Source organism: Myxocyprinus asiaticus, chromosome 40, assembly GCF_019703515.2.
Source record: "Myxocyprinus asiaticus isolate MX2 ecotype Aquarium Trade chromosome 40, UBuf_Myxa_2, whole genome shotgun sequence".
Classification (NCBI taxonomy): domain Eukaryota; kingdom Metazoa; phylum Chordata; class Actinopteri; order Cypriniformes; family Catostomidae; genus Myxocyprinus; species Myxocyprinus asiaticus.
This window is the reverse complement of record NC_059383.1, coordinates 38882379-38900177: the sequence shown is the minus strand read 5'-3', so window position 1 is coordinate 38900177 and position 17799 is coordinate 38882379. Positions and strand designations below refer to the sequence as shown.

At 39.0% G+C, this 17799-nt stretch overlaps 1 protein-coding gene across 6 annotated transcripts in view; it reads right to left on the bottom strand.

Annotated features, from left to right (window-relative positions):
- The window catches only part of LOC127430853 (gastrula zinc finger protein XlCGF57.1-like), a 32189-nt gene that overhangs the window by 8149 nt on the left and 6241 nt on the right, over positions 1-17799 (bottom strand). The window contains exons 1-2 of one of the 6 annotated variants that reach the window (XM_051680977.1): positions 13571-13769; positions 12179-13273 (exon numbers count right to left, since the gene is read on the bottom strand). The exons of 1 other annotated variant lie outside the window; for it this stretch is intronic. In XM_051680977.1, the coding sequence (XP_051536937.1) occupies positions 12179-13273; positions 13571-13655 (1180 nt within the window). In that variant the 5' untranslated portion in view covers positions 13656-13769. Of the gene's footprint in view, positions 1-5321; positions 5508-10245; positions 13274-13570; positions 13770-17799 lie in introns of those variants that run through there. 4 more of the 6 variants (XM_051680975.1, XM_051680972.1, XM_051680973.1 and 1 more) reach the window with 4 other exon arrangements.

Sequence of the window (17799 nt, the reverse complement as noted above, 5' to 3'; positions counted from 1 at the left end):
TGTTTTGAAATTAAAAAAATACAGATAACGAAAAACAACATCTTTTTATTTAGCAGTTATTTGCATTGCTGAATAAATTCACTAAAACAGGAGTTTTTCCTTTTTTTAAAATGCATTGTTCATTTGGAATATTGTGTTTTAGAAAAATTACCTAAATACTTGTTTGTTTTTACTTCAATTTGCCAATTATCTGTAACTCATCTGTATTATTTCCTGAAAGGCCCCCGCAATTTCACGCAAGGAATACGGACACTTTTAGCATACTTTATTTTCTACCGGTCCTCTCAGGTTCATAGATGCTGGATTTGCCTCGCCTTGAAAGTCGACAAGGCAGCTGCAGTCAGGGGAGGAGTGAAATAGTGCTGACTGTTCTCACTTCATGCACCTTTGGTGATCACCTGTGATGGGTTCTGCGCAGAACAAGTCTTGTGTCTTGCTCACAAAACGACCAGAGGACCCTTCACCCTGTCCCTTAGGTCAAAGTTTTTACATTATTTGAAGGAGATCCCATTTGAACCAATTGTGGTTTTACAGTAGCAATAACTGTTCATGCGATAGCTATGGTTATACCATAGTATATCTTTTTAAGGGATGTACTAGTCGGCTCATATTAAAATTACATTTCTGGTATAGACTATTGTGGTGAGCAGGGCAGAGCCGAGCGGCGTCTGGGCAGAGTGAGGCCAGGAAGATAAGTGGCGCATGACTTTCACCTGCATGCCACACCGGTCTCGCGGCGGGAGTACTAAAGAAGAGGAGAGAGCGGCAGATGGGAGAGAGTGATGCGTGAAGCTGTTTGTGTGTAGTGTGTTGAGCTGAAAAGCCAACAGAGTTTATGTGTGGTGAAGCTGAAAAGCAAACCTTTTGTGTACTGCTGAAAAGCGGCCTTATTGTGTGCGACTGAAAAGTGCAACAATAAATGTCTACGTGTTTGTCAAGCCAGCCACAGCACCCTCCTTTCTACCAACTGTTACAACTATACAATGTCACAGATGATGTTGTAGCAGGGCCGGATCTAGGGGAGTGCTGGAGTGGACTTTGCCCAAAAATGATCCCTATGGCCCCCCAAGGGCAAGTGAAGCAAAAGGTTGAATTGAACGCTGGACAGCCCACCGTTAAACGTTTTTGCCCCCTAATGTAACCATTCTAGATCCAGGCCTGTGTTGTAGTTTTGAAGAGGTTTTAACGTACCTAGAAAGTACATTACAGGCTAAGCTAATAATTAACAAGTAAAATATACCACACACATGAATTAACTGAAAAGAAACGATAATAGTGAACAGTAAATTTTATTGATTCGAATGGAGGAGAGAATTGCATGCTACAGGAGCATAATTAAACAAAACTAGGCAATTGTGAAAAATGTTGCAAAGAGAGTATGTCTTCAAAAATAACGCTTCTTGGCCACAGTTCTTCTATCTGTTTACGCTGTCTCAATTGCTTCTGGCTGGGTTTCTTGATAACATTGCAACTTAACTTTACGACCATCCTAACTAACATCGCTCGTTATTTTACGATGGAGTAATGCCTGTTTTCCACACCAGCACGAAGATCGCGGGGTTTAAGATGTATTGATGCTCAACTTATAAAGATTAACCAATATGGGTTTTTTAATGGCCGATGCCAATATCCAGAGAGCAGGGTGGCCAATAGGCCGATACAATGCTGATATATCATACAATTTAATATAGTAAATAACATCAACACAAAATTGCTAAAAAATGTATAAATCTTATTTAGCACTATACTTACTCAATTTCACACAAAACTTATCTTTAAAAAAATAAGATAATATTTTAAATGGTAGATAGCAGTTTCGTCTGATTTCTGTTTAGTCATAACATTTTAGTAATTTATTTCTGCAATGAAGATATTGTTAATATGTTAGAAAGAAGGAAATAACAGGACAAACAGTAGTCCAGCAACAATGGATGGCATTGGTGCATTAACAATAGCATTTTCTCATAAAAAAAAACAAAAAAAACCCCAATCAAACCAATTGTAGATACAGTACACAGTAAATAAGACATTTACTCATAGTGCACGATAAGTGCTTTTACTTTGAAGTTGCAATCACGTGCTCGTGCGGATCCAATGCATGCAGCAATCTACTGAGAGTTTAAATGCCGTGGATCGCCTGCTTGGATTATCACGGACTGACCATCATGATTTACGAATTATTAGAGGAACATTTGATCCTTATCCTGAAGTTTTTGATTCTGGCTGATGGAAGATGAGCGCTGGACGGAAAGAAAACGCTGGATTTTCGTGAGGTTTGTGAATTACATCTGCTTAAACGAGATATCTGCATTTTTGCAGATGGTATATAAAAGATGTTTTATTGATATTTGCCTTTTTATCATGAGACAAGACAGTAAAGAGATACAGGGAACTGTTGAGGAGAGAGCTGGAGAAGGAAACAGGCGAGCACATTAACGCGTCGTGGCTCTGATATGCGGACCGTTTAAATGAGACTGTTGCACAACGGTCCATTATTGTAGTAACATTATGGCACGTAACAACAAAACGAACTGTAATTGGTCGTTTACATGTCTCAGATGCTCCTTCACATAATAGCAGGCAATTCTCTGTGCCCTCGTGGCCTTAAGAAACCAATCGGCCAAACGGGAAAATGTATCGGCCGATGCCGATAATTAAAAATTAAGAATATCGGCCGATTTATCAGTCTCGGCGATATATCGGTCAACCACTACTCTATAGACCTTATTCACAGCAGCACCATCTTTGATTTTTGATGAGAATGACAACGAGGCTGTGAGGGATAAACATACAGTCTCTTCAATGGGCTGTACTGCAGTTTAAAGTGTTTTTGGATTGTTCCACAGACAAAACTTTGAAAAATATATTTTTCAAGAACATTCAGTAGACAAAAAATCCAGGCAATATGAGTTGTGGAAATTCAAATGGGATCTAGGAGCTTTATACCGTGCATACCATTGAAGAAGTGAGTCTATCCCTCACAGCTGTGATGGTGCTATTGTGAATAAGGTCTATAGCCTAAAGTTTTGTTTCTTTGGCTGGAACCCAAACAGATTACTCACATACAGTACTGTGCAAAGAAAAGTCTTAGGCACATAAGATGTTTCACAAAAACATCTGTCTTAAGATGGTTATTTATATCTTCAGCTTAAGTGTGTCGATTGGAATGATACATTTTAGACTCCCAAACATTACTTTTGCAAACAGAATAGAATATAACAACAGGGAGCCCTACAACAGATGGTATGGCCCCCACAAAGCCCCCCACTGAACATCGAGTCAGTCTGGGATTAATTGAAGAGACAGAAGCAATTGAGACAGCCTAAATAGGTCAACACACTCTCACGGCCAAATCGTCAGGATTCGTATGACATTTCTAAATTTGGCTATTTCGTATGATATCGTGCGACTGCAATTTGTTTGAATTCCTACGACTTTCACTACAGCCAATGACGTTGCTGGACATCATTTCCATCTGATATGTGACAATTACTTTCTTCTGTCACACACAACAGCTTCCTATCATGTTTACACACTCTACTGATTGGTTAAGTTTAGATAAGGGGTTTGGGTAAGGGCATGATATTAATAAGTATGTCCTAAACGCCTCGTGCGAGGAACTCCACATTAGACATCCGGGAATTTGCACGTGATGAAGTCGTACGAGTTTATGCGAACAACATCATACCATAGACGCCATACGAAATAGCCAACTTGTAAATTATATATGACTTTTCATGAGATCGGGTTGAAATAGATAGAAGAACTATCTGCCAACAACCAAAAAACAAACCTGTGTCCAGGTGTACCTGGAGAGTTGGTGCTGTTTTGAAGGCAAAGGTGGACACACCAAATATTAATTTAACTATTCTTATGTTTACTGGATTTGTATTATGTTAATTGATAAATGAAATCGATTTATGTCATTATTTTTTGAAGACATCCTCACTATGCAACATTTTTCACCAGTGCCTTAAACTTTTGCACAGTACATTGTTTTGTTAAATATGCTGCTGTAACATGTAATTCTCTCCTCCAGTGGGAACAGTAACATTTACTGTTCTCTAATATCATTTCTTTTCACTTAATTCATATGCACAGAAGATCATATGACATATTTTACTTGTTAGTTATTATTAGACATCCTCACTGTGCAAAATCTTTCAGGATTTCAAAATTTTACTCAGTCACATACCTATAGGGCCTGGGTAGCTCAGCAAGTAAAGACGCTAACTACCACACCTGTAGTCGCAAGCTCGAATCCAGGGCGTGCTGAGTGACTCCAGTCAGGCTTCCTAAGCAACCAATTGTAGAGTCACATGGGGTAACCTCCTCGTGGTCACTATAACGTGGTTCTCGCTCTCGGTGGGGCGAGTGGTGAGTTGTGCGTGGATGCCGCGGAGAATAGCGTGAAGCCTCCACACGCGCTATGTCTCCATGGTAACGCGCTCAACAAGCCACGTGATAAGATGCACGGGATTGATGGTCTCAGACGCGGAGGCAACTGAGATTTGTCCTCCACAGCGCGGATTGAGGCGAGTCACTACGCCACCACGAGGACTTAGAGCGCATTGGGAATTGGGGAGAAAATCCAACAAAAAAACCCCGAAAAAACACATACCTATAAATATCCAGAGAAACTGATAATTTTGCAGTGGTCTCTTAATTTTTTCCAGAGCTATATTTGGGTCCTTGGCAGCTGCGTATGTCATTTAATTATTTATCAACTAGTCACATCAGCTCATCCCACTTAAAATATAACTTGGTTCTGAGTTGTTGAAATTTCCTTCGTCTTGACTTGCCCTGCTAGTGACTGGGCAAAATGTTGTTAATGTTCATTTTTTCTCTCCAATTTTAGTTGTGACAAGGTAGAATATGAAACGAAAATAGAAAAAGGCTGAGAATTCTACTCTTTTATTATTATTATTATTATTATTTTATTTTTTAATCAATACATTTTTATTTTTTTTTAAATAAAAAAAATAAAAATAAAATAAAATAAAAATGTATTTTTTTGGTTATCCCTTTTCTTTGTGGAGTGAATGGAAGATTACCCTGACTTTTTACTTTTTTATTTGTTTGTTGCATTTGATGTACTAAAAGTTCATTGTGTCATTATGATATAAACCAACTGCTGTTAATCTGACTTTAAAATTTGTAAAAGTCACATTACTTACATTTCTGTCCCTATATCATTAAACTACATTATTCCACAGCGCCTATATTAAATCAGCAGCCACCAAACCTGTTTAAGTGCCTTATGTCTATTACCTTCATGTTCTTCATCAGTCATTAATAAAGGATCAAGAACAGACACTAACCTGTTTGTTCTTCAGTATCTTCATTTTTAATTCTGCAGTATTCTGGATCACTCATGTTCTCACTCTCCTCTTTAATAAACTCCATATTTACTGTATTATATAATGGAGACTTCAGATGTTAAACCTGTTTACAAACACTTCTTCACTTGAAGATGGAAATATTCCCCAACACTTACAATAGCTGTAAACGATGTTATGCATCTTCTTCTATTATTGTGTAGAGGTTCACAGACTATGTGCATGTCGCCTTCTACTGGACTGTTGTGGAACCAAGACTTGTTTCACTCTTTATGGTCTCTGATCGTTGAAAGATTATGTGATGAGATGATTCCTAAATGGCATATATTATGTTGAACCCAAATACATTGTGTATTTACCTTGGATCCACACTTACAGAACCATAATATGATGAATTTGCTTTATCCGTTAACTTCTTATCTTTTATCACTGAAACAATTATTATTAGAGGGATTATAGAAATCATCAGTAATGGACAGTAACTAAGCGTTTTTACTTCATTACTGTACTTTTTCAAGTATCTTAACTTTATCAGAGCATTTTCATTTTAGGAAACTTTTACTTCACTTCATTCAAAAGCATAATATCTGAGTTTTGGTTAGATGTTTAAGACCAACATACAGTAGAAAACATACATTTGTCTAGTTGGACCTTTGACTCAAAGGCTTATAATTACTGAGATACATAGCCCTTGTGACAACTTACCCATATGACAACTAGACCCAGTCTCCCCCATTTGTTTTTTAAGAAGCAATATGCTATAAACATTCCTAAGAAGCATCAGAACGACCACTTTTGGAATCTTCTACATGATCAACAAAGCATCACCACCAAAAACTGTGTCATTTCAAAGCTTATTTTTTTCGAATGCAATCAACACTACAGGTCATTTTAGCTCATTACCCTCCTTGATTATACTACTCTGTTGGAAGAAAGTCCATGTTTTGGTTTATCTGAATTTCTAAAACTTAACAGCTGTAGGAATGCCAAGGTGATTAAAGAAATGTTAAAGGGATAGTTGACCCAAAAATGAAAATTCTCTCATCATTTACTCACCCTCATGCCATCCCAGATATGTATGACTTTCTTTCTTCAGCAGAACACAAATTTAGATTTTCTGAAGAATATCTCAGCTTCCTATTGTTTGTCAAATTCTCAGAGCACAAGTTGGAGTTAGGAAAAGTAATCGAGCTTGAAATCATGATCACCAAGGAGACTGCTGATGTCAAGATTTATAGTGAGAAAATAATTCTATTTTGGTCTGTTCTCACCCAAAACCAATTGGGTTGTTTACTTTTATGCTGCCTTTATATCCTTTTTGGAGCTTCACAGTTTTGGTCACCATTCACTTGCATTGTATGGACCTACAGAACTGAAATATTCTTCCAAAAATCGTTGTTTTCTGCAGATGAAAGAAGGTCATTCACATATGAGATGGCATGCGGGTGAGTAAATGAGCGCGTTTACATGCTTAATAAGCTGACAAAGCATGTGGTCATGTAAACACAATAAACCGTGTTCCTTTATCGGCGTAAAGGCCATCAATGGCTTATGAATAACCCGGTCGACACGGGTAGATTTTTTCCCATTATGCCAATTTCGCGTGCCATTTAAACACCCTACTGCGTGTTCTTACCTGCTCATCCAATGTGCGCACATGTTGAGCACATGCCTCTTCACGATTTTACGTCAAAAGTAGAGAATAACGCGATTATTTCAAATGTCATGTAAACGCGGATTTCTTGCCTTGTATTTTAAGTTTCTTGCCCAGATTTTTTAAATAAGGTGATTTTATGCTGACTACCACCCCTGGAGTCGCGAATTTGCATCCATGGCATCAAGATGCCAGGATTGACGGTCTCAGAAACGGAGGCAACTGAGATTCATTTTTGGGTGAACTATCCATTTAAGAGCATGATGGTGTAAAACTGCATTTCTTGTCTATGACCTCCTTTTGCTACTTATACTAACGATGGAAATAAGTGCTGCTAAAATAGCATAATATGTGGGAGAGCATAGAATCTTATTATGACCTTATTGTAATGCTATATGTAGCACTTAAATGTTTAATCTTAATAAAGTATACACTGTGAAATTAAACTAGACAAGGTTTAAAGAAATATTTAATAACAGTAAAGTCTTACAAGGTTACATCAGATGGTTACAATTTAGATGTAATAGTTACAAATTTAGAATATGTAGATGAAGCCAGTATGAATGCTACCTGAGTGAAGGAGACCAACAAATAGGAAGAGAGAGAGGTGCCATTGAGATCTGGACAGTAACCAAGTACCCCAAGAGCAGAGCCCAAGAGCAATGCGATGAAAAAGTGGAGCAAGAGAAAAGAGACCCAGAGCACAAGTTACAATCCTGTTTTATTCTTTCCATCACCATGTAACCAGAACCAAACCTGACACATTTAAACTGGCCAATCGGCAGACCACACTGTAACCCCCACTGTACCAGGGTTGTGACCATTTACAGACACCCAAAATACAAACATCTCGGCCAATAGCCTGATGGACCCGTATCAGCACCCTCTGTAATGCAAGACCTTATACAACCATTTTGTTCCAGTGGTGTAGCCAAGGGTGGGCTGGGGCTGGGGCTGGGGCTGGGGCTGGGCCCACCCAATTTAGACCCAGGCCCACTCAGAATATTACAGATTATTCTCTGACTTCAAATATATATTCATAATATAGATGCATAACTTGCAATAATGCATAAATTCTGATTTCTGAAAGTTTAAATGCGGGGCTTCTCTATTGTTAAGGAAAATTTGGTACATTTAAAAAAAAAAAATTTGGCCCATCCATTTTTATTGAGGCCCACCCAAAAGTGATTTCCTGGCTATGTCCTTGTTTCATTCTCTTCTAAAATGTTTGATATTTTTTATCTTTAATATCATGTTTTATGTGTATAAATTAGATGTGAAAATTCCCAACAGTCTATTTCTGAAATATCTAAATACATGTCTTTATTGACCCTTCACTAAGCCCCGCCTTAAAAGCGCTTCTGACCAATCCTGTTTTAGCAACTGAAAAATAATCTTGAAATAAATCTACAGAAGAGCATATTATGGATTAAACTGTGTCAGCCCTCATTCCCAAATAAACATTAATAACATCAGCAACGATACCTACATTTTCTCCAAGGTAAATTAAAGCTAATAACTGAACGTTAATTCATTTATGTATTGATTCAAGTCATAATAAAAGCAATAGTAAATAAACAGTTCACAGCATCAAAATGAGTGTGTTATGAGACATTATAAACAGCTCTGTTCACTTACACTAATGTTATTAGATGTCTTATCGCGATTAAGTGACGTTTTTTTCTCGAATGCAATTGGATCACGTTATAATCAGTCTTTACAGGCATGAAAAACCACAAAAGCAGGCTTCAAAAGGGAGAGACGTCAGTGAATGAGAAATATGAGTCAGTGAATGCAGTGGCAGTTTTAGGCAAGGGTGACATGGGCAGACATCCGGGGCGGCATCCTGCCGGGGGTGGCACGGGGCGCCCCCCTGCAGGGGTTTTCTAAGGCCTGCTGTCAAGAGAAATGTTTTACTGCACTGATCACAGTTTAATGGCTTTTCTCCAGAATGAATGTGCAGATGACTATCTGAAGCTCTTTCCACACTGAGGACATGAAAAAGGCTTCTGTCCTGTGTGAATTCTCATGGGTTTGAAGGGTTTGCTTTACATACAAACCTACTTCCACTGAGGTCACATGAAAGGCTTTTCTCCGGTGTGAATTCTCGTGTGTTTAGTAAGAGCTCCTTTTTGTTTGAAACTCTTTCCACACTGAGGGCAGATAAATAAATAAATCCCAAAAGTTTAAAACCCAAACTTTTCACTTTTTTATTTGTTATATTCTAAAAAGTAAATTCTGTCACAATGATGCAATGTCACAACATTTATTTCCATCCAGAGTTGCTTTCATTTTTGGCCGAGATCTTGTATTGATGACGGGAGAGTCGAACCACTCCGTAAGGTCTTCTTCAGCACATCCCAAAGACTTTCAATGGGGTTAAGGTCAGGACTCTGCGGTGACCAATTCATGTGTGAAAATGATTCCTCATGCTCCCTGAACCACTCTTTCACAATTTGAATCTTGACACTGTCGTCCTGGAATATGCCCAAAAACTTGTTTGCCGGTTCCCAGACACGGCGTAGCCTGGTCCTCGATCACTCCTCCACCCTCTGGCGGACGACAGCCGCTCCTCCCCCGGGCGGACCGGAGCAAGTCCTCCGACCCCTGGCTGATGGAAAGCCCCTCCGCATTTTGGCGGCCGGTAAGGAGCCCCTCCACCCCTGGCAGCGGCTCCACCGCTTCAGGTGGCCGGCAGCGAGCCCCTCCTCCCCTCGCGGATGGCGGCCATTCCTCCATGTCCAGGCGGCCGGCTGCAACACCTCCATCCCTCAGCGGACAGCCACGGCTGCTCCTTTGGGGCAGATGGTAGTGGTGAGGACTCCATGACAGAGCATCCCTCCTCCTTCCCGGGTTTCGGCACCAATGTAACAAGGTTAAAATGGGAAAGGAGGAGGCAGGAACCAGACGAACATTCAAAATAATGTTTAATGAAACAAAAAGACACACAACACAAATGCACACACAGCAGCTGCGTGTGGCTCTCTCTCGAACTGCCGTATCCCGCTGCACTTATCCCTCTCCTTGGCTGATTAGCCCGATTGGGTGCCGGGCATGTGTAGTCATGGCCCGGCCCTGCCCTCCTCCTCGTCACACTCCTCCCTCCTTTGCCTCAGGCCGGGGAACCCCCGGCATGACGTACATCCCCACGCCCTGAATACAGTTGAATTCAGAAGATAACACCTTAGCCAAATACATTTAAACTCAGTTTTTCACAATTCCTGACATTTAATCATAGAAAACATTCCCTGTCTTAGGTGAGTTAGGATCACTACTTTATTTTAAGAATGTGAAATGTCAGAATAATAGTAGAGAAAATTATTTATTTCAGCTTTTATTACTTTCATCACATTCCCAATGGGTCAGAAGTTTACATACACTTTGTTAGTATTTGGTAGCATTGTCTTTCAATTGTTTAACTTGGGTCAAACATTTTGGGTATCCTTCCACAAGCTTCTCACAATAAGTTGCTGGAAGTTTGTCCCATTCCTCCAGACAGAACTGGTGTAACTGAGTCAGGTTTGTAGACCTCCTTGCTCTCACACGCTTTTTCAGTTCTGCCCACAAATTTTCTATGGGACCGAGGTCAGGGCTTTGTGATGGCCACTCCAATACCTTGACTTTGTTGTACTTAAACCATTTTGCCACAACTTTGGAGATATGCTTGGGGTCATTGTCCATTTGGAAGACCCATTTGCGACCGAGCTTTAACTTCCTGGATGATGTCTTGAGATGTTGCTTCAATATATCCACATAATTTTCCTTCCTCATGACGCCACCTATTTTGTGAAGTGCACCAGTCCCTCCTGCAGCAAAGCACCCCCACAACATGATGCTGCCACCCCCATGCTTCATGGTTGGGATGGTGTTCTTCGAATTGCAAGCCTCACCCTTATTCCATCAAACATAACGATGGTCATTATGGCCAAACAGTTAAATTTTTGTTTCTTCAGACCAGAGGACATTTCTCCAAATAGTAAGATCTTTGTCCCCATGTGCACTTGCAAACTGTAGTCTGGCTTTTTTATGGTGGTTTTGGAGCAGTGGCTTCTTCCTTGCTGAGCAGCCTTTCAGGTTATGTCGATATAGGACTTGTTTTACTGTGGATATAGATACTTGTCTACCCGTTTTCTCCAGCAACTTCACAAGATCCTTTGCTGTTGTTCTGGGATTGATTTGCACTTTTCACACCAAACTAAGTTCACCTCTAGGAGACAGAATGCGTCTCGCTCCTGAGCGGTATGATGGCTGCGTGATCCCATGGTGTTTATACTTGCGTACTATTGTTTGTACAGATGAATGTGGTACCTTCAGGCATTTGGAAATTGCTCCCAAGGATGAACCAGACTTGTGGAGGTCCACAATTCTTTTTTCTGAGGTCTTGGCTGATTTCTGTTGAGTTTCCCATGATGTCAAGTAAAGAGGCATTGAATTTGAAGTTAGGCCTTAGTACAAAGTATAATATTTCTAGATATTTATGTTTGAATTTTATGTGAAAAACTTTTAGTCCATCCTACATTGGTGTTTAAAAGAATGTGTGAACAGCACCATTGAAAGTGACAGATACTGATCCAACGGCTATCTGATGGGCTGTACACACTCGCCGAGGTGTAAATGGAGTGAATCCCCAGCTGGAATTATCATGCTGTCAGATAAGTAAATGTATTTTGTTATTTTTGAGACTAACAGTAGTTACAGAAGTGTTTTCAAGTGTGTTTGTCCCAATTTGATACAGGACAATACATTGTACAATACAGTGCAATTAATAATAATAAATTAATGATAAATACTAGATATTATACATGAACACATTAAATGCATTTCATCTGAGAGGAAATTATTTAAAAACAATATTCAGAGATATTGTGATACATCATGATGCAGTTTAATACTAGTTACTCTTACACCCCACTGTAAGACACCCCACTTGAAATATGCTGGTTACTACTTTAAATAAGTTATAAACACATCTACAACATTCCTAAGAAGCATCAGAACGACCACCCTTGGTATCTTCTACATGATCTACAAAGCATCACCACCAAAAATGGTGTCATTTCACAGCAAACATATTTAGAATGCAATCAACACTACGAGTAATTTTAGCTCACTCTGTTGGGAGAAAGTCCATGTTTTGGTTTATCTGAATTTCTAAAACTGGGACCTGAAGATGAACTTTGCTCACATTGTGATTTTGGGCAACGCTTTTTCAAATGAACCCGTAGATTACTTGATTGTTTGAAAGTTTTCCCACATGAAGTGCAGTGATATGGTTTCTCTCCAGTATGCACTCGCTCGTGTCTTTTCATTGTTCCTAATCGACTGAAGTTCTTCCCACAATGTGGGCACTTGTAAGGTCTTTCTCCAGTATGAATTATTTGGTGCTTTCTCAAGCTGTCAATTGATATGAAAGATTTCCCACACTCAGAACATACATGATCTCTCACACCGGTATGTATTTTCTGGTGCTCTTTTAAATTGAACAGACTTGTAAGTCTTTTTCCACAAGTAGAACACACGTGAGGCTTCTCATGAGTGTTCAGGTGTTTTCTTAGGGCTGATGCCATGACAAACGTTTTACTGCACTGATCACAGTTAAATGATCTTTCTCCAGAATGGAGGTGCAGATGATCGTTGAGACTTCTTTTGTATCTGAAGCTCTTTCCACACTGATGGCACGAGAAAGGCATCTCTCCAGTGTGGATTCTTACGTGATCACGAAGGTTTGCTTTAGACACAAAGCTCTTTCCACACTGAGGACAAGTAAAAGGCTTCTTTCCTGAGTGAATTCTCGTGTGGTTTTTAAGGCCTGTTTTACATTTAAAGCTCTTTCCACACTGAGTGCATGTAAAAGGCTTCTCTTCAGTGTGGATTCTCATGTGTCTACTAAGATCTCCTTTATTTATGAAATTATTTCCACACTGAGAGCATGTGAAAGGCCTCTCTCCTGTGTGGAATCTTATGTGAGTCTGAAGATGTTCTTTACGTGAGAAACTTTTTCCACACTGAGGACATGAAAAAGGCTTCTCTCCAGTGTGACTTCTTTTGTGATCCAAAAGGTTTGTCTGATATCTGAAGCTCTTTCCACACTCAGTGCATGTGAAAGGCCTTTCTCCGGTGTGAATTCTCGTGTGTTTAGTAAGAGCTCCTTTTTGTTTGAAACTCTTTCCACACTGAGGGCAGGTGAAAGAATGATTTTCAGTCTGTGAGCAACTGAAAGATTTTTCTCCAGTTGTGAAATGATGTTTTTTCTCCTCCACTTCATTTAGTTCCAACAGGCCTGCAAATAACATTAAAAGGTCAGAATTAAATTCACACACAACAGTGAAACAAAAAAAATGTGTAAACTCCAACCTTTTACTTTTTTGATACAAATTTTGATTTGTATCTATTTTGTTATATTTGCTATCAGATCTTTAAACAACTGCTGTTACATTTTTTTTTAAAGTCAGATTACTTACATTTCTGTCCCTATATCATTACATTATTCCACAGCTCCTATATCCTATGTGCCTTATGTCTATTACCTTCATGTTCTTCATCAGTCATTAATAAAGGATCAAGAACAGACACTAACCTGTTTGTTCTTCAGTATCTTCATTTTTAATTCTGCAGTGTTCTGGATCACTCATGTTCTCACTCTCCTCTTTAATAAACTCCATATTTACTGTTTATATAATGGAGACTTCAGATGTTAAACCTGTTTACAAACACTTCTTCACTTGAAGATGGAAATATTCCCCAACACTTACAATAGCTGTAAACGATGTTATGCATCTTCTTCTATTATTGTGTAGAGGTTCACAGACTATGTGCATGTCGCCTTCTACTGGACTGTTGTGGAACCAAGACTTGTTTCACTCTTTATGGTCTCTGTGATAAGTCGGATGTAGGTAGAATTTAGTTGTTCTGTAGAAATCCATTTTGTGTTTACCTGGGATCCACACTTACAGAACCATAATATGCTGTATTTGTTATATCTCTTAATTTCTTATCTTTTTTTTTATGACTAAAACAACTGTGATTAAACATTTAAACATGTCAAAAATGATACAAACATGTATGTAGTTTCTGACCAAAAATACCATAGTTACTACAGCTTGTAGACTATTGGTAAAACTGTGGTAAATTGGTATTAGCCAGGACTAGTCTGTAGTATTTTTGTGCACAGTGAGGTAACATAGTAACAGTTGAGGGCTTGCGCACTTTCCGTTAGCAGCAGCTATGACGGTGTGTCGACAAGCAAGTCCTGTCATATTTATTACTTTATTTTAGCTTTGCAGTATCACAAACAACTTTATATAAAATAACTAAAAAGTTAGTATTTTGTTTACATTTATAATAATATGTTAAAAGTAATAGCCTACATGGCCAGATTTTGGCTCCTGAGGTTGTTGTTTTTAATTTTTTTTATTTGTGTGTGTGTGTTTGTGTGTGTGTATATATATATATATATATATATACACAGCTGAAGTCAGAAGTTTACATACACTTAGGCTGAAATCATTAAAACTCATTTTTTAACCACTCCACAGATTTAATATTAGCAAACTATACTTTTGGCAAGTCGTTTAGGACATCTACTTTGTGCATGACACAAGTAATTATTCCAACAATTGTTTACAGACAGATTGTTTCACTTTTAATTGACTATATCACAATTCTAGTGGGTCAGAAGTTTACATGCACTAAGTTAACTGTGCCTTTAAGCAGCTTGGAAAATTCCAGACAATGATGTCAAGCGTTTAAACAGTTAGCCAATTAGCTTCTGATAGGAGGTGTACCTGTGGATTTATTTTAAGGCCTACCTTCAAACTCAGTGCCTCATTGCTTGACATCATGGAAAAATCAATAGAAAAGTCTGGTTCATCCTTGGGAGCAATTTCCAAATGCCTGAAGGTACCACATTCATCTGTACAAACAATAGTACGCAAGTATAAATACCATGGGGCCACGCAGCCATCATACCGCTCAGGAAGGAGACGCATTCTGTCTCCTAGAGATGAACATAGTTTGGTGCGAAAAGTGCAAATTAATCCCAGAACAACAGCAAAGGAACTTGAGAAGATGCTGGAGGAAACAGGTAGACAAGTATCTATATCCACAGTAAAACGAGTCCTATGTCGACATAACCTGAAAGGCTGCTCAGCAAGGAAGAAGCCACTGCTCCAAAACCGCCATAAAAAAGCCAGACTACAGTTTGCAAGTGCACATGGGGACAAAGATCTTACTTTTTGGAGAAATGTCCTCTGGTCTGAAGAAACAAAAATTGAACTGTTTGGCCATAATGACAAAAGGGTGAGGCTTGCAAGCCGAAGAACACCATCCCAACCATGAAGCATGGGGGTGGCAGCATCATGTTGTGGGAGTGCTTTGCTGCAGGAGGGACTGGTGCACTTCACAAAATAGATGGCATCATGAGGAAGGAAAATGATGTGGATATATTGAAGCAACATCTCAAGACATCAGACAGGAAGTTAAAGCTCGGTCGCAAATGGGTCTTCCAAATGGACAATGACCCCAAGCATACCTCCAAAGTTGTGGCAAAATGGCTTAAGGACAACAAAGTCAAGGTATTGGAGTGGCCATCACAAAGCCCTGACCTCAATCCGATAGAAAATTTGTGGGCAGAACTGAAAAAGCATGTGCGAGCAAGGAGGCCTACAAACCTGACTCAGTTACACCAGTTCTGTCTGGAAGAATGGGCCAAAATTCCAGAAACTTATTGTGAGAAGCTTGTGGAAGGATACCCAAAACGTTTGACCCAAGATGGAACCAATCCATCTTGGATTTATTTTTCCGCGAGCTCATCACAGTGTATTCTGGGATCGCTTACCTGGAGAAGGGCAGATCCGATGCTACCTTAAAATTGGCCAAAATGAGATACCTTAAGAGGCAGCACAATAAAGCGCAACAGTGACCGCCCACTTTTTCAGCCGTCTGGGTTCCGGAAGTTCTTTCCCCATTCATTTCTTCCATAGACTTTTAATAAAACCCTTCATAAAATAGTTGTGAGCCATGACCCAAACCAATCAGCTCCGAGGTGAATCACAACATCACAAACTTTGTTTTGAGGCAAAAAAGTATTTGAAAATCAGACATAAAGACAAAGGTACAAGGATGTGTACTTATCGTGTTTCATGAGGGCACGGACTACAATCCCATGAAGCATCGCGGTCGCTCCAAGCCACGTTTCGCGGGATTTGTTGGACACAGTTCTCTGATTGGTGGATCTTTGTCTGCTGTACCATGGGTTATGTAGTTGTTTACCAGGAATTCCGCTATCAAACTCGATTTTTAAAGAATGAAGTTGAGATAATGCATATACCTTTATATAATGGCTTCAACGGAAGCATATGCCTTCTTTGAACAACCTCGGAGCTTATGGTAGGTCTGTCTTTAAAGGTTTATAAGTTATTGTTGAAAATCAATGAATGAATGAATGGGATTTTTACTTCCGGAACCAGACTGTTGCACTCTATTAAGATACCTACGCTTTGGAACAGCCTTCGCGGCGGGAGCGTGCCTATGATGTCTTAAAATGCTGCCTCCGGAGGATGCTCACTGGGTTTTGGAACAGACCCATTGTGATGCATCATGATGCAGTTTAATGCTAATTAATCTTATACCCCACTAGTTGAAATTTGCTGGTTACTACTTTAGATAACTTAATAAATAACTTATTCTACCACATTCCTAAGATCAGAACGACCACTTTTGGAATCTTCTGCTGATCAAACATGAGATGCCAGAGGTTACAAACCCGTATAAAAGATATTGAAATTGTCTTGAAAACACTGGACAATGTCTCAAATATGTGTGCAATGATGTTTGGTCTCATATATGCACTGAACTTACCCTCAAGATCTGAGATAAAAAAAAAATTACATAATTCCAAAGGTCTTTATGGAGCTAGATGCAAACACAGTTCAGGTCCTGAAAAAGAATCTCCATGTGTGAACTTCATAACCTGATGTCAGTCAGGGCCAAAAAGTAGGGTTGTTAATTTTCTGAAATGTTTTCATGCTGTCTTTGTTTTATTTGTTTCAGTGCTGGCCTCATGAAGAACAACATTATTGGCTTATAACCAATTTGAGGGAGGCTTAGATTGGAAAAGAGACTGATGATAGTTAATTAGTATTTTTAATTACACAGATAATACTTGTATACGAGTAAAACGTTGAAATTCCATTCGCATTTACAAGGCAAGCAAATCTCTGGCTTTTTTATTTTTTTATTTTCACAAAGGCTAACACGTACAAGAAATTGTAGACCAAAAAATTACGTCATAATTTACACATCATTTCAAACCTATATGACTCCCTTTTTTACAAGGAACACAAAAGAACAAATTCTCATGATATTCACTCTGCTCTTTTCTATACAATGAAAGTCGATTGTTCCATGGCTGTAAAGCTCCCAAAGTATTTTGAAGGACCAATAATGTAGTCCATACGATTAGTGCACTATATTCCAAGTCTTCTAAAGCCACATGATAGCAATGTGTATGGAACAGAGCAATATTTAAGTTGTTTTTCGCTGGAAATCTTGCCTCCATATTTTGGTCTGTTCCTCACATAAAGCTATCATATAGCTTCAGAATAATTTTAATACAGTGCACAAGTTGTATGGGCTACTTTTACGATATTTTATGGAGTGTGAAAAGTCTTCAGTTCTCATTGCATCACCTCTCAACAGCTAGACTTGCAGAAGTAAGCTTTTATGGATTAGAATGGAAGATTAATAGAACAGACGTTCAGAAAATCATTAACAGATGTAGCCATTGTTTGACGTTTGACTATTGCT